At 47.7% G+C, this 22,691-nt stretch overlaps 1 protein-coding gene across 1 annotated transcript in view; it reads left to right on the top strand.

The window, feature by feature from the left end:
- Positions 1-375: 375 nt before the first annotated feature.
- Positions 376-22,691, top strand: part of KLHL22 (kelch like family member 22) — a 39,624-nt gene continuing 17,308 nt past the window's right edge. Inside the window, exons 1-4 of the mRNA XM_038575937.1 lie at positions 376-442; positions 6,152-6,417; positions 17,410-17,575; positions 20,162-20,880. Of these exons, the coding sequence (XP_038431865.1) occupies positions 6,191-6,417; positions 17,410-17,575; positions 20,162-20,880 (1,112 nt within the window). The 5' untranslated portion in view covers positions 376-442; positions 6,152-6,190. The remainder of the gene's footprint in view (positions 443-6,151; positions 6,418-17,409; positions 17,576-20,161; positions 20,881-22,691) is intronic.

Genomic DNA, 22,691 nt, shown 5'->3' with positions numbered 1-22,691 from the left:
GGAGGAAAGAAATGAAGGAAGTGGATGGAAGGGATGAGTGAGGGAGGGAATTTGGGAGGGAGGAAACGAGAGAAAGAAGGAGGAAACAGGTTTACAGGGCGCGACCCTTCCCAAAAGGCATCGCTTCATTTATTCACTCATTCATTCGTTCAGCCCCGCCAGGTGCCAGAACTATGCCCGGTGCAGAGGCGCACGGTCACCCCGGCGGCCGCAGCTCTCCTGGGCTGGGCCGAGGCCAGAGCCGCATCCGCGGAAGAGTCGCCCGGGGCGGCGCCCCCCGCTCCAGTCCCCCAGCGAGGCGCCCCCGCCCCCCGCCTCCTTCCGCCCCCGCCCGGCGCCTGCGCGGCGCGGCCACGTGACTCGCCAAGGCCCCGCCCCGCGGCCGCCCGCCCGCCCCGCTCCCGCCTCCGGCGAGTGCGGCCTCGGCTTGCGGCGGCACCAGGTGAGCTGCGAGGCGCGGGCCGAGCGGGTCGGGCGGCGGGGAGCACGGGGGGCGGGCGGCGGGCGGCAGCCGAGCCCGGGCGAGCAGCTCGAGGGGCGCGAGGACGCAGGGGCGGGCGCGGGCCGCGGGCGCGGGAGTGGCGGCCTGAGGCGAGCCCGCGGCCTGACGTGGCGGGGGCGCGGCGGGCGGGACCCCCGGGTGCAGCGGGGCGGGGAGCTGGCGCTCGCCGAGATGCTGGGCCTCCCCGCGGCTGCGGGGCCTGCGGGCCTCGAGGCCCTGGGCCGGCCTGTCGCCCGCGGCGGGTCTGTCTCAGCGCGGCCTTCCCAGCCGCGACCCTCGGTGCTGTGCGCGGGCGGGTCCTGCAACAGGCGAGTGGGGCGGGGCCTGGCTGCCACCACCTGGCGTGACCTTGGACCTCGCCTGCCAGCCTCAGTTTCCTCAGCAGCCCGCAGGCTGCCGCTGAGAGGGTCCAACCTCGCCACCTGCGCGGTTTCCAGAGAGAAGCCGGAGATCGCGATGTCATTGCAGAATTTCCGCGTCCCTGGGCGTCGGGCGCGGGTTCTCCTTGCAGTCCTGGGCGGCCCGGAGTCGCGGAGTCGCCGCCGGTCGGTCGCCTGGTCGCCATCACCTTATGCCTGGAGTCCTTTTCGCGTCGGGCCTCTGTGGGGCCGGGCCTGGGCGGCAGGTTTGGCGCGCCCGATGCCCCAACTCAGCTTTCTGGAAGACTCATTCCAGAGCGCATCCGAGTTGGCACCCCAATGATGGCTCCCCATTCTGGAAATCAGTACCTACTCCGTCCTCTCCTCTTCCCAACAGTCTCTCTTCCTTTTGTTGCAGTACCTCGCTTCATGCTGCCAAGGATTGGGGTTTGTTGAGGGCGGACACTTTTGGGGCGCTTCAGAGGACTGAGGGGTGCCTGCCCAGTAAATGGTATTAAGTTGAAAATTAAAAAATACTTTTGATTCTGTCACCCATGAGTTCATAAAAAATTATTTTACGTCCTTCAGTTTGTACCTGCTTGGGACATAAAGCTTCCTTCCTGCGGCCTTCAAAAGCTTTGAACAACATGGAACGGAGGGGCCTTCCTTGTGACGAGTTGAATCAGAAATGTACGGAGCGGGAGGGAACTTAATCTAGGGAAGGACCTCGTAATAGAGTAATCCCTGTAAAATGAATAGGAGACAGAAGATGTCACCGAGTGAGCTCCCAAGAGCGTCCTTTATTTCAGCAAAATAGGCAGGGAAAGGTATTTAAAAGAAGTGTTGCATTTGACTTAATTTTTAATTTTTTAAATTTTTGTCAATTACCGAAACATAGTTGCACTATGAAATGCTGTTTTTCATCTAAGTCAGCAAAGAGTGAAAAAGAAATGTCATGGGCAGCTCCGGTGGCGCAGCGGTTTAGCGCCGCCTGCAGTCCAGGGCCTGATCCGGGAGACCCGGGATCGAGTCCCGAGTCATGTTTCCTGCATAGAGCCTGATTCTCCCAATGCCTGTGTCTGTGCCTCTCTTTGTGTCTCTCATGAATAAATAAATAAAATCTTAAAAAAAATAAAGAAAAAGAAATGGTATTGGTCAGCTAGACAGTGGTTGGAACCAGGTTCTCATACTTTGCTGGTGGAAGAATAAATTAGTACAATCTCTATGGAGGGCAGTTTGGCAATATGCATTCAAATGACAAATATACATTAAAATTAACATGGGCCAGCAGTTCTGTATCTAGAAAATTTTCCTCAGATAACTGCTGTATATGTGGCATAGCCACATAAATGACTTTCAGTCTGTAACTGCTAAGGCAAACAATTGGAGGAAACCCTGATGTCTGTCTGAAAGGATTGGTTAAATAACATGTGGTTATGGATACAATGGACTGTGGGAGGGATATTAAGTTTTCATATGCAAAAGTTAAGGAAGGGGGGAACTGGTGTAGATTTACAGATTTACCTTTGAATCTATAGATGCCCTCTGACAGGGAAGGTCGAATAGTAGTTTTCTTCTGGGAGAGGATCTGATTGGGGTCTAAGTGGGAGGAAAATTTAAGTCTCAGTGCCTTTCTGCGCCTTTTGAATTTGAATGTGAACATATTAAAAGATAAGTTTGAGGGTTTATTTTTTAAATATTTCATACTAACAGGAAAGTTAGTCTTATTGGATCCTAATGTTTTGTCTTTGTTTTTGTTTGTTTGTTTGTTTTAAAGGAATAAAACATTATCTTTTTCCTTCCTGGAGAAAAATCATGATCCTGAAGTTCTTTAATGTGTCTATGCTCTGTTATATTGTAACACCTGTCTAAAAACAAAAGTGGATGGCATGATTTCAAACTTTGTGTACCACATATATTCTTTAGTGTGCTCCCCCCCCCCATGGCTTTGAGTTTTCTCCATGTTGATGACTATAGCTTGAGTTCTAGTTTCCCCATTTTAACTGTTGTCTAGTACTCTTGTTGGCTTACTTTGCTGCAGAGTCCAGTCCTCTGAGGATGGACATTTTTGGTCATGGCCAATGCTTGCCTTATGAACAAGGCTGTGATGCATGGTCTTGAATGTGTTGCACTCCAAGCTATGCTCCTTCAGAGCAGGGAATTGGTTCATTTTCTTCACGTGGCCCTCGAGACCTACCTTAGTTCCTTAAATTGTGCTTGATAAATATGCTTTGCTTACCCAAGGAGGCAGTCTTCTCCTACTGTATTCTGTATTTGTAATAAATGTAGCTGCCATGGATCCCTTCCCAAAGGGACAGAAATGCTAATGTGCAGTGGGGACCCACTGAAGATGGATGTCTGTTGGAACAGTCAGTCCCTGCTGCCAGCCTTAGAGAAAGAGGTCTTCTTGACTCCCTGGTGGTCACAGTAGTGAGGAGGAAGCTGAGACTTGGAGATAATGAGCTAAATGCTCAGAGTCATTTGGTTACAAGTGTACAAACGGCCATGGAGTTTTGCAATGTGGAGGAGATAAAGCCGTAGCTGGTGGGTAGATAGAAAAGCTTCAATGATGGAGCATGCCTGTCATGTTCTTGATACAATGACAGAGGGAGAAGTCATCAAGCTAGACCTTGACCAATATGGGGTTTTAAAGACAGGTCTAGGTAGGAGTCTGATGGTTTAGAGGATGACAGGTGTCCCTTATGGTCTAAGGGCCAGATCACAGACCTATGTAGAAGGCAGTAGAGAGCCAGTACTTGAGAAGCCAGGTGGGATACTCACTGGGCATATGGGGACCTCCTGCAGCCTAAACAGGGGAGCTGGGGAGGATGGGACACAAGGAAGGAAACCAGTTGGTAGCCAGTGCTGTGGTCTGACCCAGGGCGGTGGCCATAGAGGAATAACTGGATGGGCATCTGAGATGGGAGAGAAGGAATCAGAACTGGAGGACCTAAGCGGCACCTGGGTGGCTCAGTGGTTGAGTGTCTGCCTTTGACTCAGGTTGTGATCCCAGGATTCTGGGATCGAGTTCCGCATAAGGCTCTTTGCAGGGAGCCTGCTTCTCCCTCTGCCTATGTCTCTGCTTCTCTCTCTCTGTCTCTCATGAATAAATAAGTAAAAAAAAAAAAACAAAACAAAACAAAAAAAACAGAACAAAGCTGGAGGGTCTGATAGGACACAGATATAAAAAGGAAAAGAGATCATTGAAACCATGAGGTTTCTGACATGGAAATTGTGGCTGTATGAAAACTAGTAAGTAAACTAGACCAGTAGGGAGGGCTGCTAACTGGATTAGGCATCGAGCTAGAGGTGCATCTGGGAATATAGGGTAGATTCCTGGGGAAGAGGGGTGGGCTGGGGCAGAGTGTGTTGACTGACGGGAAGGGATCAGAAAAGATGGCATATTGCCATGGGGCAGAGTTTCAAGTTTCAAGAGATGGGGTTAGTGGGGGATATCCTTTGGCCCTGGATGTCTGTGTGTGAGCCAGTCCAGGGTATAGAGGAAGCAGTGGGTAGATGGTGAAGGTCCCAAATCCAGGAAGCACCCTGAGGGGCCACAGAGGGATGTAGAATATGTTGGATGGTGCTAGTGCTCCTGAGTCTAGTAGTGAGGACAGAGGTCTCTTTTTGCAAAGGTTTTTTTGTCTTTTTCTTTAAGTATACTCCATGCCCAGTGTGGAGCCCAGTTCGGGGCTTGAACTCTTGTCCATGAGATCAAGACCTGAGCTGAGATCAAGAGTTGGATGTGGGGGGATCCCTCGGTGGCTCAGTGGTTTGGCGCCTGCCTTCGGCCCATGGCGTGATCCTGGAGTCCCAGGATCAAGTCCCACATCGGGCTCCCTTCATGGAGCCTGCTTCTCCCTCTGCCTATGTCTCTGCCTCTATGTTTCTCATGAATAAATAAATTAAATATTTTATTTATTCATTTGAAACAGAGAGAGACAAGAGAAGCATGAGAGAGAGAATGAGCAGAGGGTGAAGCAGAGGGAGAAGGAGAATCAGACTCCCTACTAAGCAGGGACCTGAGATCATGACCTGAGCCAAAGGCCGATGCTTCTCTCTCTGAGCCACCCAGGTGCTCACCTGGCAAGTTTTATAGTAGAATATCTGTCTGTCTGTCTGTCTCTCTCTCTCTTTAAATCTTAAGTAGGCTCCACTCTCAGCATGGGGCTTGAACTCACAAGCCTGAGATTGAGTCCTGTGCTCTACCAAGTGAGTCAGCTAAGTGCTCCTTTCATTTTTTTTCTCTTAAAGATACAGTACAAGGAATTAGAGAAAAAACTAATTTAAGGGAGGGGATAGTGGAATGGCCATAGGTGGGGAAGGTAGATAGATGTTCACCTGGGTTCCCACCTGCTGGCTGGATGGCAGTGCTGTGGCTAGAGAGTGCTTAGCTTAGCCCCAGAGCACAGTGCAGGACTGCTTGCCCCCTGACTCAGAATGTACAGCCAAAGGTTTGTTTTATTGATTGGGTTTCTGAGGCTTCAACTCAAATCCTTGTGCATGTTTTGAACATATTCAATTATTACAAAGTAACCTTGAAATAAAAACCTGCTGCAGGTGATCTTGAATGCAGCAGCTCTAGTTGAAGTTACTGTGTTTGAATCTTGGCAAAAGAAGACAGGTCCTGGACCCTCTCCTGGGTCTCCTGGCCACCATTCAGGTCTGTTGTCATTTTTATGCATCCATTCCTACGTGAGGGAACCCAATTTTATTCTTTCTGTCTCTCTCTCTTTTTAAAGTAAACTCTACTTCCAGCATGGGGCTCAAACTCACAACCCAGACATGAGGAGTCACATGCTCTCCTGTCTGAGCCAGCCAGGCACTCCAGTTTTGTTCTTTCTCAATGGGAGAGAGGAAGAGTTCTTCAGAACCGGTTCTGTGCTGGTGCTTTATATTCATCATTTACCAATTTTAGATTTCCCCAACAGCAGGGTAATTTATTTCCCCTTTTTCATTTGAGGAACCTGAGAGTCATGTTGGTCCTGTGGTGAGTCCATGGTAGGGCCAGGGCCGCAACCGAGATCAGTCTCCAGAATCCTTCTGTTTCCCAGAGATGCTGAAGGAGATAACATTTAATGAAGAATCTTAGAGATGAAGGGACACAGGTCATCAGGAAAGGAGCCCCCAAGTTTGGAGAAGCAGTGGGAGGGGAGAGGAAATTCGAGGGTTTAAGGCCACAGGGAAAGCACAGGCAAACTGGTGAGAGGAACAAAAGTGCCATGGACCAATCTGTGCACTATTTGGTATTGCCACCCTGGCTTATTCCCTGTCCCCTCTGTCTTGCCAGCTGACAGCCGCAGTTGTGAGGTCTGGTGTGGTGGTCAGGATGGCGGAGGAGCAGGAGTTCACCCAGCTGTGCAAGTTGCCTGTGCAGCCCTCACACCCGCATTGTGTCAACAACACCTACCGGAGTGCACAGCACTCCCAGGCCTTGCTCCGGGGGCTGCTGGCTCTCCGGGACAGTGGCATCCTCTTTGATGTTGTCCTGGTGGTGGAGGGGAGACACATTGAGGCCCATCGAATCCTATTGGCTGCATCCTGCGATTATTTCAGGTGAGTTATCTCCATATGTTCTCACAAGTAAAGTAACACAGGTAATCCTGGCTCCGCTAGGTATTTGTGTTGGTACCCACAGTGACCAGGTGGGAGGGACCAGTCAAGCTGCCAAGTCCCCTGCTCACCCCAAGCTTCTCGGACTGCTTGTTACAGTGAGTGGGACAGAGGGGTCTTCTTTTTCTTTCAGTTCTTCTGTCTCTGGGGCATGTTCTCTTTTTTCTTTTCTTTTCTTTTCTTTTCTTTTTTTTTTTAAAGTTTAATTATTTATTTTTAAGTAATCTCTAGCCAGCATGGGGCTAGAATTCACAACCTTGTGATCAAGAGTGGCATGCTCTTCTGACTGAGCCAGCCAGGCTCCCCACCCTCCACCCCCCGCCTTTTCCTGTGTTTTAAAAGACAGCATGTTTGACTCTACTTGTCCTATTGCATTTTATGAAATGTAATTTCTATATCTTGATATAAAACAGATTTTCTATATACTCTGGTTTCCCCAGCATTTCATTTTGAAAATTTTCTAATCTGTGGAAGAGTTGAAAGAATAATATTACAAACACCTGAATACCAGTTGTTAGTATTTTGCCATATTTGGTTTCTCTTCACACACAAAGACACATACAGTGCCCCTTTTTTTTTTTTTTTTTTTACAGTGCCCTTTTTAAGATATTGGCAATTTGTGCCTTTGTCTTTCAGTGCCCCTTGCCTCCAGTGGTGTTCTCATAATGCTGGCTAGAAGCCCACATGAGCCCTGGTCAACAGGCTTCTTGCCCTTGGTGCTGAGGTCAAGGCCAAGTGGTCAGTCCCATACACACATTGTCCACACAGCTGTGTGATATGTGAAGTTGTGCCTTTTTTTTTTTTTAAGATTTTATTTTATTATTTATTCATGAGAGACAGAGACAGAGAGAAAGAGAGAGAGAGAGAGAGGCAGAGACACAGGCAGGGGGAGAAGCAGGCTCCATGCAGGGAGCCCAACGTGGGACTCGATCCCCTGTTTCCAGGATCACGCCCTGGGCTGAAGGCGGCGCTAGACTGCTGAGCCACCCAGGGATCCCAAGTTGTGCCTTTTGTGCCCCTTCCCTGGCCATCTACCTTCTGACCCATACCTTCCCATCTTTTTTTTCTTTTTTAAAAGATTGCATGTTTGAGAGAGAGAGATAGTGTACATACCAGCGCATGAGTGGGAGGAGGGGGAAGAGGGACAAGTAGGCTCCCTACTGAGTGTGGAGCCTGAGGTGGCCCAAGATCAGGACTTGCTGAAGTCAGACGTTCAGCTGACTAAACCACCCAGGCACCCCACATCTTACTTTGAGGGCCTAAGCCTCTGACCTTCCCCCATGGATTCTTTGTCCCTTAGGGTTTCTCATGGCCTCTTTCATGACCACATTGTGGCCATTGGCACATTAGAAAGAATTGGTGCCACTACCCTCATTGTATCCTAGTGAGAGGAGGCTCAGGGATGAGGCCTAGGTCTCATTCCAGGTCTGATTCTGTTTCATTGTTTCATCTTCCAGTATTGGTTAGAGTTCTCAGTTTTTTGTTTTTTATTTTTAAAGATTTATTTTTAAAGATTTATTTATTTGAGAGAGAAAAGTAGTGTGCAGTGGGTGGGGTGGGTGGGGAGGAGCAGAGGGAGAGGGAAAGTGAATCTGAAGCAAACTCCACGCTCAGTGCAGAGCCTGACATGAGGCTCCATCCCATGACCCCGAGATCATGACCTGAGCCAAAACTAAGAGTTGGACACTTAACTGACTGAGCCACCAGGTGCCCCTGTTTGTTTTTAAAGTAATCTCTATTCCCAATGTGAGGCTTGAACTCATGACCCTGAGATCAAAAGTCACATACTCCACTGACTGAGCCAATCAGGCACTCCAGTTCTCATTTTTTGATTTTAGGAACTACTGAGTGAAATATTTCTTCATAAGTGTCTCCTGTTCTCCAGAAGGACTTTATAGAGAGCATGACGAGTGGTGGCCTAGGGCAGACATAGCCAGGCTTCCTTGCATCTGCTTTTGCAGTTACTCAGTAGTGCTGCTTTTCCTTCTCTGCTTTTCCTGCCCTGCCCTGTTCTCTCCCAGGCTCAGCCTCTTCCACTGGGAAGCTCTTTCTAGTTGTCCTGTACCTTTTCCCAGCCTCTAGCTCCTCCCTGAAGGAGGCTGCTGACCCCTTAGACTGCAAAGAGCTGGAAGGCTCTGTGGATCGCTCTTGTTATGGGAGCTACCCCCTGCAGGAACCCTCCTTTGGTATGCAATCTCTGCAAGGTTTGGGGATTGACTAAACTGTTCATCTTGGGTCTTGTTTGTTTGGCTTGTGGTAATAGGTGTGTTTCATACTTTGGGCTCCTGTGGCCTTCTCCTGCTTTGCCTGTCTACTTCTCTTATGCTGGTTCCTGGCTCTCTACCCCATATATCAGGTTCTATTCTGTTCAGTCCTAGATGGGGCCTCCCTGGGTCTTACATCCCTCCCTCCATTTTCATACTGTGAATTATTAGGTAGTCAACTATATTCAGCTTAATGCCTGTGATTTTGAAAATTTGGATAAAATTGATGATTTTGTAGAAAGTACATGTTGACAGAACTTGACTCGAAGTAAAAGAGAAAATTATATTCTCCACAAAAACACGAAGCCCATACAAGTCCTGTGGAGTTGTACGTTTTATGTACAGACTCTATTGCTATTTAAACTTTTTCAGAGTAGAGAAAGGAAGACTCCACATTTTTTTAAAAGATTTTTTTTTATTTATTGAAAGAGAGAGAGAGAGAAAGCACAAGCAAGGGGATGAGCAGAGGGAGAGGGACAAGCAGACTGCGCTGAGCACCCTGATGGGTGCTGATCCCACAACCCTGAGAACATGACCTGAGCTGAAATCAAGAGTCAGATGCTTAACTGATTGAGCCATTCAGGCGGCCCTGGGTTTAAAGAGAGTTACATAACATTGGTATCCACATTGGACAGATAGGCAACACACAAAAAAACTAAACTCGTTTGTGAATGACAGTGTAAAGTCTTCAGCGAGACCTTGGTATAGAGCTCCACTCCACAGCACCACCGTCCCTGTCCCTATTGTACTGCAGAGCAGCAGACCTTAGCTCAGAGGGGCTTTATTCCATGTTAGACAATCTTTCTTAACAGTTTTTTGTTTTGTTTTGTTTTTTTAATTTATGAGAGACACGGAGAGAGAGAGAGGCAGAGACACAGGCAGAGGGAGAAGCAGGTTCCATGCAGGGAGCCTGACATGGGTCTCAATCCCAGGACTCCAGGATCACTCCCTGGGCAGAAGGCAGGTGCTTAACTGCTGAGCCACCCAGGGATCCCTAACAATCTTTCTTAAAATGTGACTCACTCAAAGGAGACCTTGCCTGTAGCCCTCCACAGATCTCAGCATCCATTCCTGCAGCTAAAATACCTTTTCAATAGGTGAAAAAAAGTTGAAAGCACCACTTTAGGGGCAACTAGGTGGCTCCATGAGTTAAGTGTCTGCTCTTGGCTCAGGTCATGATCCCAGGGTCCTGTGATTGAGCCCCAAAGGGCTCCTGACTCAGTGTGGAGCCTGCTTCTTCCTCTCCCTCTTCTCCCAACTCATGCTCTGTCTCTCAAATAAATAAAAAAATCTTAAAAAAAAAGAAAGAAAGAAAGAAAGAAAGAAAGAAAGAAAGAAAGAAAGCACCACTTTACCCCTGCCCTCCCACATCATCTCCCTACCTCACCTGCCCACCCCATAGTAACTGGATTCCTAAGTTCCTCTTCATTCATACACTGTTTTTTTTTTTTTTTTTTTTTTTTGCAAATACTGGTCCATAATTCTGAAACCCTTAAGCTCTGAAATTTGAAAGTTGTTTTGTTTTTTGTTTGTTTGTTTACTGTGTTGCTAAAACTTCATGAGTGTATTCAGGGGGTCTCCTAGAGCTGTTTTTGTTAGTAGCTTCTAGTCATTAATTTTGTTGGGGGATGGGGAAAGCTGGGTTCTCCCACATTGCCATTTTTTCCATGAGTTTTTGTTTTTTAAATTTTGGTACAAATCCATTAAACTATAAAACCTGCCCTAAACTGATGTGAGGCTTACTTTATTTTCCTTTACTTTTTAAAATATTTTATTTAAGAGAGAGAGCATGAGTAGGGTGAGGGCAGAGGGAGAAGTAGACCCTTGCTGAGCAGGGAGCTCAATATGGGGTTCGATCTTGGGACTCCAGGGCCATGACCTGAGCTGAAGGCAGATGCTTAACCGACTGAGCCATTCAAGTACCCCTATTTTTATCCTCCTTAGTATATGTCTTTTATATTTTGCTTTGAAAATACTAAGGAGTTTGGTTGTGAGGTATTGACCCAGACCTTGCAGGGGTGTGATATCGTACATGGCATGGGTGCTGTGCTGTGTTTTTCCAGTTGAAACCATTTGAATTTTGAAACATACTTGGCCTCCAGGATTTGGATTGGGGACTGGGGGCCTGAACAAGCTGACGTTCCCCACTGCACATCAGAGGGTGCTACTGGACATCTGGTTATGGTATCCTAGTAATAGAGATGACCCTCATTCTGCAATGTTCTGTGCTGTTCATGCCCTCCACTTTGTTGGTGGCCTGCTGTGATTTTAAACATATGATAAGATTTACCAACTTGGGACGCCTGGGTGGCTCAGTAGTTGAGCATCTGCCTTCAACTCAGGGTGTGATCCTGTGGTTTTGGGATCAAGTCCCACATGGGGCTCCCTGCATGGAGCCTGCTTCTCCCTCTGCCTCTGCCTCTCTCTCTCTCTCTGTGTCTCTCATAAATAAATAAATACAAAATCTTAAAAAAAAAAAAAAGATTTACCAACTTAACTGTTTTTAAGTGTACAGCTGAGTAGTGTTAAGTGTATTCATACTGTTGTGGAAGAGAGCTCCAGAACTTTCTCATCTTGCAAAACTGAAACTGCACCCAGTAAACAGCTCCCTACACCCCTACTTCCAGCCCCGGTAACCGCCATTTCACTTTCTGTTTCTAGAATTTGACTACACTAGGAACCTTTTATAAGTGAAATCATATATGTTTGTCCTTTTGTGACTGGTTTATTTCACTTAGCATAATGTCCTCAAGGTTCATCCATGTTGTAGCATGTGTTAGAGTTTCTTTCCTCTTTAAGGTTGAACAATATCCCATTGTGTGAATAGACCACATTTTGTTAATCCATATATTTACGGATGGAGACTTGGGTTATTTCTGCTTCTTGACTATTGTGAATAATGCTGTGAACATGGATGTACAAATATTTTCTTGAGACCCTGCTTTGAGTTATTTTGGGTATGTACCCAGAAGTGGAATTGCTATGTCATATGTTAATTCTGTGTTGAATTGAGGAGGAGATCCCTGGGAGGCTCAGCCATTTAGTGCCTGTCTTCAGCCCAGGGCATGATCCTGGAATCCCAGGATTGAGTTCCACATCGGGTTCCCTGCATGGAGCCTGCTTCTCCCTCTGCCTATGTCTCTTTGCCTCTCTCTCTCTCTCTGTGTCTCTCATGAATAAATAAATAAAATCTTAAAAAAAAAAAAAAAAAAAAAGAATTGAAGAATGTCCATACTGTTTTCCACAGTAACTGCCACCATTTTACATTCCCACCAGCAATGCACAAGGGTTCCATTATCTTTGTATTCTCACCAACACATGTTACTTTCTAGTTTTTTTGGTAGTGGCCATCCTAATAGGTATGAGGTATGGACATAATTTTATTTTATTTATTTTTTAAGATTTACTTCTTTATTTTAGAGGGAGATTGCATGCACATGCAGGAACAGGAGGGGGAGAGGGAGAGAGAATCTCAAGCTGACTCCATGCTGAGCAGAGACCCCAATGTGGGGGTTGATCTCATGACCCTGAGATCATTACCTGAGCTGAAACCAAGAGTTGGATGCTTAACTGGCTACACCACTCAGACTCCCCTGGACATCATTTTAAAAGTTTCTTCCCCTTGAAGTTTTTATTTGCTCATAATTCCAGTGTTACAGAAAAGTAGTTAAGACTATGATAAAGAATTAAGCATCCATTTTTGGTTAAAAACAACAAAAAGAAAAGGAGTAGATATATATTTTATTTTTCTTTTGATCTTTTTTTCTCTTTTCTCTCCCTAGCTCTTATTTTGAAAGATGTCAATCCTGTAGAAAAGCTGAAAGATCAGCCTTTTTTTTGTTGTTTTTTTTTTTTTTTTTAAGATTCATCGGTTAGCATTTTTTTTTTTTTTTTCGGTTAGCATTTTGTATATTCGCTTAGGAGTAACTTGTGGATATAAAAGTTTTTCTGGAAATAGTTCATTGCACTTCCAAGAAAAAAACTTTTTCTAATATATCTAAGAACATTTATAGTCATTCTACAATTCTATCTGATATTGAGTTCATATTCAGATTTTCCTAATTGTCCCCAAAATATCTTCTATCTCCTTCCTCCCCTCTCCATTCAGGATCCAGTCAAGGTCCACATGTTACATGGACACCCCAAAGAATGAGTCAAAGTACCACAGAGCACAGGAAAGCCCTGAGAGGGTGTGTGTGGACTAAATAGACCTCTAAAGAGACCCAGACGCTGGCTTGTGAGATAGAAGAGCCCATTGTGTCCATCACAGAGATGCTGGTTCTCTCTACATCAGTCTATATGTGTGATACATTCCCAATAAAAATACCAAGAGACTTTATGGGGGGTGGAGGGATTTCACAAACTGATTCTAAAGTCCAAATTTTCCAAAACAAGCAAAGGCCAGGAAATTGCTGAGAAGGTAGTGAAGGGAGACTGGCCCTATCCTATGGTAATATGTGTTATGGAGCTATAGTAATCCAAATTGCTCCTGGTGCCTGAGATGTGGGAAGATTATTGGGAAGGTAGTGGTTTTAAACATAGACACTAGCCTGCCAGGAACTTTGGGATAAAGATGGCATTCCAAGTAGGGGAAGGTGCTGATGGGTGGCTCTCTTGAAAAACACAAAATTTCTCCTTGCCTCACATGTTGTCCAAAACAAATTTCAGGTGGAACAAATTTTTGGGTTTTTTTTGTTTTGTTTTGTTTTGTTTTTTGTCAAATGATCCTTTATTGAAGCGTTTTCCTATGTAGTTCTTAACTAGCTGGATATTACACTATACCGCTGTTGACATCCATGATGTCATGAGGGTGGTAGCCATCAGCATTGCAAGCCACAGACTGGACAATTCCCAGGATCTCTTTAATGGTTCCAGAGAGTGAGTTCTCTGGCTAAAGAACCCTATCTAATCTGCCAGGCAATGTTGATACTCTCATCAAAAGTGATAGTTCCACTGTGCTTAATGTTTTTCTCCTTTCTGTCTCTGGGTGGTTCCTCCAGGGGTTTGGTAATCAAGACAGAGGCAAAAGGTACCACTTCAGTCTGGGCCTGTCTGTTCTATGTTTACTTGTTTTAAATTTTGAGTAGGGGGATCCCTGGGTGGCGCAGTGGTTTAGCGCCTGCCTTTGGCCCAGGGCGCGATCCTGGAGACCCGGGATCGAGTCCCACGTCAGGCTCCCGGTGCATGGAGCCTGCTTCTCCCTCTGCCTGTGTCTCTGCCTCTCTCTCTCTCTCTGTGACTATCATAAATAAATAAAAAATTAAAAAAAAAAATAAATAAAAATAAATTTTGAGTAGGCTCCATGCTCAGCGTGGAGCTCAAACTCACAACCCTGAGATCAAGACCTGGACGCTTAACCAACTGAGCTACTCAGGTACCCCAGGGCCTTTCTGTTCTGAATGGTCAGTTTCACTATAATCCTAAGACCCTTCCAATCACTGGTTGCCTTGGTAGTGTCATCACTAACCTTTTTTGGAGACAGACCCAGAGAGCCAGTCTTGGGGGCCAGGGCACGGAGTTCCCCACCAGTGCACCTCACATGTAAGACTTTGATCTTGTGGGGGTCAAACTTAATTAAGCAGCATGATGGAGGCAACTGGTGTCATATGAACCTGGATTCAGGATGACTGAAGAGAGTTACACCTCAAGTGGATTAACATTCTTTTTTTTTTTTTTTTTTTTTTTTTTTTAAGTAGGCTCCACGCCCAATGTGGGGCTTGAACTCAGGACTCTGAGATTGAGTCCTGTGTTCTACCAACTGAGCCAGCCAGGCACCCTGCATTAGCAATTTTAATTGTGAAAAGTAAACCAAAAATATATAGAGGAAAGCGTGGGGAAATCTTTTTTTAAGATTTATGTATTTATTGGGGATCCCTGGGTGGCTCAGCAGTTTAGCGCCTGCCTTTGGCCCAGGGCGCGATCCTGGAATCCCGAGATTGAGTCCCACATCGGCTCCTGGCATGGAGCCAGCTTCTCCCTCCTCTTGTGTCTCTGCCTCTCTCTCTCTACGTCTATCATAAATAAATAAGTAAATAAATCTTAAAAAAAGATTTATGTATTTATTTGAGAGAGCATGCACACACGCATGTGAGCAGGCTGGGGGGAAGGGCATAGAGAGGGAAAAGGGGAGAGAGAATCCTAAGCACGCTTCATACTAGACTCTGACCTGGAGCTCCATCTCACAACCCCAAGATCATGACCTGAGCCAAAACCAAGAGTCCAGTGCTCAACTGACTGAGCCACTGAGAGAAATATTTTTTAATGTTACCTCAGAGGGGGGGAAAATGTCTAAGTTTGTCATAAAACTCGCAGGCATGAAAATGAGAAATTTGTATTCAAAACAGACAAAATTGTACATGGCAGAAAGCATTGTAAAATCAAAAGATCTGAGGTAGGAAGAAAATTTCAACTCATCCACAAAAGGGCAGATTTCTTCAAAGTGACAAGAGAGAGTCTAAGAGAAAATGGACCAAGAATCTGGACTGTTCGAAAAAGAATATAGAAATGGCACTTTAAAGGGCACCTGGTTGGCTCAGTTGGAAGAGCATGGGACTCTTGATCTTGGGGTTATTGAATTCATGACCACATTGGGTGTAGAACTTACTAAAAAAGAAGAAATGACACTTAAACATTTGATAAGATTACCTTCTCATTCATTATAAGGTTCCTCCTTAGATTGATAGTATGTAGGCAGTACTATCAAAGTATAGATGTATATAAACCCTGTGTCCTAACGGTTGTTTTCATAGGAATGATCCTGACAGGCACGTAAGCAAAATGTCATGGTGGTAAGGCCCTCTATCAGGTGCAATAATGGGAGATTAGAAGTAATCCAGGTGGGGGTGCCTGAGTGCCTTGGTCAGTTGAGTGTCCGACTCTTGATTTTGGCTCAGGTCATGATCTCGGTTGTGAGATCAAGCCCCACGTCAAGCTTTGTGCTGAGCAGGGAGCCTGCTTAGGAGTCTCCCTCTTCATCTCTAAGGAAAAAAAAAAAAACAAAACAAAACCCAGGTGTATTATAGCAGCGGGTTATATCAACCATGATAGTTTTTACAAGAAGAGGGGCAGCCCTACATGTACCAGTAAGGAGCCATTTCCAAGATGCATTGTTATGATGTGATGTAGAATATAAGGTACATGGACTGAACTGATGGCCTGGAGCAGAGCAGAGGAGGGAAAAATAAAATGTAAAAACAGCTACGTTGTCCTCTATGCATGGCTGTCATATTTCAGCCCTGCTGCCTCCCCTGACAACCAGCCTCTTCCCTCTGAACAACTTATTAACTGGCTCACCTGGGATGCCTCAAGGTATCTCACTGATGGTGACTCTGACCTCACTCTCTGACCCTGTTCCTCCCAAGTCCCTGTCAGCTCAGCTAACCCAGCCAAGGGCCCTGGTTCCTCCAGTGTTCTCCCAGATTCAGTCCTTCAGCATGTTCTTTCTGCCACCAGGCCCTCCCCAGGTCTGCAGGAACCCTCTTGCCTGAAAAGTCTGCTCACACCAGCCTCCTGTGTAAAATTCCCCAACAGCGCTTCATAATATGCTTGGATTTCAATCCTGACTCAGTCTTGACCTGGGGAAAGCAGAGACGTGGCCCTGTCTCACCTGCTCACTTCCTCTTTGCACTGGCCTGGCTGCCTTGGGTACTGAACTCATCCCTGCCCCAGAACTTGGGCTCCTGTCTCCTCCACCTGGAATGCCTTCCTCTGGCTGGTGAGGTGCCACCCACCTCCATCTCGGCCTGTCCCTGCTCCTCATCACTCTCCAGCTGCTCCCCTCTCCTAGCCGGGTGCTCCTAGGTTAGATGCCCTGTTGTGCTTTTTCCTAGCATTTCCTCACTCAGAAGTACCTTGTTCTTGTCCTCCTTCCTAGCATCACACTCTACATAAGTAGGAATCTTACCACTTTACTTGACTGTTACTCCTTTTTTTTAAGATTTTATTTATTTATTCATAAGAGTGACAGAGAGAGGCAGAGACACAGGCAGAGGGAGAAGCAGGCTCCATGCAGGGAGCCTGATGCGGGACGTGATCCCGGGACACCGGGATCAGGCCCTGAGCTGAAGGCAGACGCTCAACCACTGAGCCACCCAGGCGTCCCTTGACTGTTACTCCTCTGACTCTGAATGGTACTTGGCGTTTAGTTAGGAGCTCAGTTAATATATTTGGAGTGGAGTGACTTGTGTTACATGTTTTCCTTTCATTCATTTATTCATTCATCCATTTATTCATTCCTGACATGCTCTGGGCTGCTGCTGTGATCCAGGAAGCATATAGATGGATGTACCAGAGAACAAGCCAGATGTCCTTGACTCCAAGAGGCTCACGTGCAACACCCTGCAACACATGAAACACAGATGGTGATTTCTAGGATAGCTGTCCAAACTTGGTCAGGAGCTTGTGGGCACCTTCCGTGGCAAGACTCAGTTCTCAGAACACACACCAGTGTTCTGTTGCACATCACTGCTGGGTCAGCCTGCCCCCAGCTCCCTCTCACTTTGGTGTCCTAATTGATACAGATTTGCCCGACATGGGGCTTAAACCCATGACCCTGAGATCAAGACCTGAGCTGAGATCAAGAGTTGAATGTTTAACAGACTGAGACATCCAGGTGCCCTTATGATTGATTTAGATTGATAGAACAATGCTGTTTTGTGTTTTTACTTTGCAGAGGAATGTTTGCTGGGGGACTGAAGGAGATGGAGCAGGAAGAGGTCCTGATCCACGGTGTGTCCTATAATGCCATGTGCCAAATCCTGCATTTCATTTATACCTCCGAGTTGGAGCTCAGCCTGAGCAATGTCCAGGAGACGCTGGTTGCCGCCTGCCAGCTGCAGGTGAGGCTGCCCTCGCTGGAGCAAGGCAAACCCAAACCCAGGAGGTGATCCCCAGGTGTCTGCCAGGTAGTGGCATGAGGGGGATCAGCAGGCAAGGATACCAGGTGGCAAAGGAGATTGCAGGTGGCAGAGGCTCTTGGGTGGTGCATGGCTTAGCCAACCCTGGGCACTGAAGCATAGCTGCTCCAAATGCCTCCAGGCAGGCTCCTCTGCTTTTGCTTTCTGCTCTTCTGCTGGTTCCTTTCCTTCTGCCTGGGTGTCCCCGCCCCTGAGAAGATCCTGCACATAAACATGTGGGCTGACCCCGAGGCAGGTGTGTGATGTCCTGCATGCCCCAGTGTCTAATGAAGCTGAACTTCTCCCACAGTTCCCAAGTCCTTTCTGCTCATCCACCCAACTTGACTTCATCCATCTCTTTGAAACTACTTTCTTTTTTGTCATTGAATGTTGGATGCTTGTTCTTCTATAGAACTCAGGAAGTCTTCTGAGGCTTTGGCAGTGTGACCTACGTTTTAGAAGGCTGTATTACCTCAGTGGTGCTGGTGCAGCCACATGAGGGCTGGGCCTGCACGTGCCTTTTGCTTTCAGTAGCTGTTGTCAGATAGCCTCACCTGACTAGAGAGACTTCTCATTTTACATTTGTTGAAAGTGGAAATGAAATGCTATGCCGAATTCATTATCCTGACCTTTTTTCAGGTCAGAACACATTTGGGGCCAGAAAAAATATGTCAGGAAAACCAACCTGTTCAAGGGTGTCTGGAGGTCCCACACTATATGGGAGAGCCCCAGCAGTTCCCTGCACTGTCGCTCTCAAATGGGCAGGTGGGAGGCCCTTGGCCTGTGCTTGTTGGGTTGGCTCACCATATGCAATGAGTAGATGGAGTTGAGACAGTGCTTCTGAGCACTTTAGCTAATATTTCTGAGGCTATTGTGTGGATAGCATGGGATGAAGGAGCCCCTCCTTACCAGTTGCAAGTCCATAGGCCCTATCATGGTCACGTTTGTGTAGCCATTGATTACATGCTCCCCACGTGCTGTGCTTTGAACTAGCTTAGGATCAGTAGACTGTTTGTGGTGTCCCCAGGACCTGGATCTGAATCCCAGCAAGACTGTCACCACTGGGTAACCCCCAGCAAGGGTTCATTTCTCTGAGCCTTTAATGGGGTTCCTGCACTGGGCAGGCCTGGGGTGATTCCTTGTGAGCTTCCCCAGCAGAGGGCCCACTGCTGTGACAATGAGGATGGGAAGAAGAGAGTGACACGAAGCAGTTCTTCAGGAGCTGCTTGTCATGCCCACTGAGGACTGTTTGCTGTCACTTTCTACCCAGAACCTGGCCCTCAGTGTCCTGGCCCATGACAGATCAGAAGTATTTTAGGAAGAAGAGGCAAAGCAGAAGTGCCTATCGAGGAAGAAATGGGTAGTCAAGACTTTCAGGACCTAACAGCACTATGGGGACGTTCCATGTGGGGCAGACAGACGCATGCCTGGCACTTTACAGGTTTCCATTCAGTCCTTCCTAGCTTATGACCTGGCAAGCATAGAGTATCTTTGGAATGAGAAAAAAATAAAGATAAAGAGATTTTAAATGTTTATTAACAAGCCTCACACCAGCAGAATTCTCTGTGTGTTCTGATTAATTTGTTGGTAATGAGTGAGGCATTCTCATTTTTAGTGCATTTTCAAAATCCTGTTTTCCTAAAGAACTTAGCAATGCCTGGGCAGCTTTCCCTAGAGCCCTCCTCTCTGCCTCCTTCACCCTGCCATGCTCTGATTGTCTAATCATGGGATAACCTCTAAGCCCGGGGCTCACTTCTCATCTCCCGCCTCGGCACCCTTCTGTCTTGCCCTTCTTCCAACTCACTGGTTTTTCTGCACAATTGGAAGAAGGCAAATGTCACCTGGAACCCCTGTGCTAGCCAGAGTCATGCAGGCCTTTCCCCAGGCAGGATGGCTTCCAGCCTTTCAAGAACTGTCTGATGTTGCCAGGAAGAGTGCTGGGCGAGCATCTGAAACACCCTGCTGGCAGTTCTTAGCTCGTGGGTGGTTCAGGATCCTTCTCCTGGGGTGGGATCCCTGGGCCTGCAGCTTTGGCTCAATCTGCAATTGTGGGGGTTGTGGCAGGAGAAGAGAGCTGGATATCTTGTAGAGAGCCTGCAGAGGGGCAGGCACAGGTCTCAGGTGCCATCCAAACCAGGGTGGCTGATGTGGCCACTGTGCTGCTTCCTGATTCTCTGAAGATTCACTTCTTTTGATCTGAAAGGGTCCACTCCATGCCAGATACTTTGGGGTGCAGTCTCATCTTCAAATTTATTCCTCTCCACTTACAGAGGAGGAAACTGAGGCTCAGAGCAGTTAAAAAAAGCGACTCACAGGTCGCTTCGAAGCCTGGTTTTAAACCCAGTCAGTCTGCAGTGAGCCCCAGTCACCTCTTCAGTTGGGGGAAAGCAGCCGTGCCAGGGAAGGACAGGGGTGGTGGAGGGGGGCCTGCTGTAGCCAACAGCTGTGTGTCTGCTGTTAGCCTCAGGCTCCCTCACCCAGACACATTCTTCCCAGCCTGGGCTTGAGCGGGGCTTGTTCTCTTCACAGATCCCGGAAATCATTCATTTCTGCTGTGATTTCCTCATGTCCTGGGTGGATGAAGAGAACATCCTTGATGTTTACCGGCTGGCGGAGCTATTTGACTTGAGCCGTCTGACTGAGCAGCTGGACACCTACATCCTCAAAAACTTTGTGGCCTTCTCACGGACTGACAAGTACCGCCAGCTTCCCCTGGAGAAGGTCTACTCCCTCCTCAGCAGTAACCGCCTGGAGGTCTCCTGTGAGACCGAGGTATATGAGGGTGCCCTGCTCTACCATTACACCCTGGAGCAGGTACAGGCTGACCAGATCTCACTGCACGAGCCCCCCAAGCTCCTTGAGACAGTACGTTTTCCCCTGATGGAAGCTGAGGTCCTCCAGCGGCTGCACGATAAGCTGGACCCCAGCCCGCTGAGGGACACGGTGGCCAATGCCCTCATGTACCACCGCAACGAGAGCCTGCAGCCCAGCCTGCAGGGCCCTCAGACGGAGCTGCGGTCGGACTTCCAGTGCGTCGTGGGCTTTGGGGGCATTCACTCCACGCCATCCACTGTCCTCAGTGACCAAGCCAAGTACCTGAACCCCCTGCTGGGAGAGTGGAAGCACTTCACCGCCTCCCTGGCCCCCCGCATGTCCAACCAGGGCATCGCGGTGCTCAACAACTTTGTGTACCTGATTGGAGGGGACAACAATGTGCAGGGCTTCCGTGCCGAGTCCCGGTGCTGGAGGTAGGCGGGAGTGCTTGGCTGAGACTTGGGCTGTGGGTGACCCTGTGGTGCGGGAGCCATGGGCTCAGGAGGCTGCTTGTGGAGTGGGCTCTGCGAGGGCTGAGGCACTAGCCTTTTAAATTAATCTTGTGGCTTGTTGGGGTTAAAGTCGAGGTTAATTTGGAGAGTGCAGGCTGTGATGAGGCAAGGAAGAGGAGACTGTGCATGCTTGCTTTCACTCTTTTCCTCTTCTCAAACCCACTTACCATAGGTCACCCCTGCTGTCCGTGGGTGAGGAGATAGGTTGTGAGTGACTGTGCCTTGGAGTGGCTGGGCACAGGGCTCCGCCTCAGAAGGAGGGGACCTAGTTGCCAGGAGCACTGGGCAGGCAGCTGCTCCTTCCATCTTGCCCTCTCCAGCTTTGATATGTCTCATCCCGGGCTCCATTTGCCCATCAGCTCTCTTAACCACAAGCCCCTGGTGAGGATGGCTTCCTGTCCTCCCTCCCTATTTTGTAGTATATGGTCCTCTGTCCAGGGAGCCCAAAAAACCAACAGGCATCACTGAACCAGATTTCACTACCCCTGCCTGCCCTGGTGTCAGGGGTGTTGCCAGGCATGGGGTCCCCCAAGGTCCTCTGAGCAGGCAGTTTTCCAAGAAGGTGGGGCTTACTGTGATGTACTCTATGTGCTTTTCTGTATGTTAGGTCTTTATAGGTCCTGGTTCATAGCTTCCAAAACCCCCCTTGGAATTTCATAAAAGGAGAACACTAATTTTGTCTTTTGTTATGTTAATGAGGTGGCTTTGGAAGCCCCTGAGTGTGAGTGGGGGATGGTCACCGGGAGAACCAACCCTGCCATTCAGAGAAGGGCCAGTGATTTAATCAATCAGTGCCTATGTAGTGAAGTTTTCATCAAAACCCAAAAGGAGAGGGTTGGGAGAGTTTCAGGGTTGGTGACCACCTAGTTAGAGGTGCTGGGAGAGTGATGCACGGGCCTGGAGAGAGCTTGGAATCTCCCTGCCCTTTCCCCAGACCTTGCTCTGTGCATCTCTTCCTGAGTATTCCTGATTTATATCTTTTTACAATAAACAGTTAATCTAGTAAGTGTAATGTTTCTCTGAGTTCTGTGAGCTACTCTAGCAGATTAATGAAACCCAAAGAAAGGGGGATCTTAGAAACCTCTGATTTATAGCTAGTCAGTCAAAGGCACAGCTTGGTGCTTGTAATTGGCATTTTGAGCTGGAGGGGGTCATTGGAACCTCATGTTATTAACTGGTAGGTCAGAAGCATAGATAATAGCCTGGGCTTATTACTAGCGTCTGAAGCGGAGACAGGCAGGATGGGGCGGTACCATCTTGTGGACTGAGCCCTCAACCTGTGGGGTCTGATGCTACCTCCAGGTAGATAGTGTTGGAATTGAGTCGACTTGTAGAACACTTAGTCGGTGTCCCGAGAATTGCTTATCAGTGTGGAGAAAATGTCATGCCCCCTGCCCCAACACATACATCGGAATTGAGTCCAGGAACCCAAGAGAGGGGATTTTGTGGACTGTCCTGGTCTGTAGGCTGCTTCTAGCTCTGTCAGTCTATGGAGCTGTGATCCCAGAAATCCATTTTGGGGGGCAGAACAAAGTAATCAGGGCAGGTCTCCACAGCCTCCGCTACCATTAGGTGTCCGGGGCCCTGCTACTGTATTTGGTTTGATTTCATGGGATTTGGCGCATGTGGCAAATCTGCAAGCTGAAAGAAAGCTGGCACCGCAAAGAGAGATTTTGCCAGCTGCTTCTATGGCTGTGAGTTAGGTACTGACCCACGTTCACGTTTCCGTCTTT

Source organism: Canis lupus, chromosome 26, assembly GCF_011100685.1.
Source record: "Canis lupus familiaris isolate Mischka breed German Shepherd chromosome 26, alternate assembly UU_Cfam_GSD_1.0, whole genome shotgun sequence".
NCBI classification, from domain to species: Eukaryota; Metazoa; Chordata; class Mammalia; order Carnivora; family Canidae; genus Canis; species Canis lupus.
This window is presented reverse-complemented; position numbering and strand designations above follow the sequence as displayed.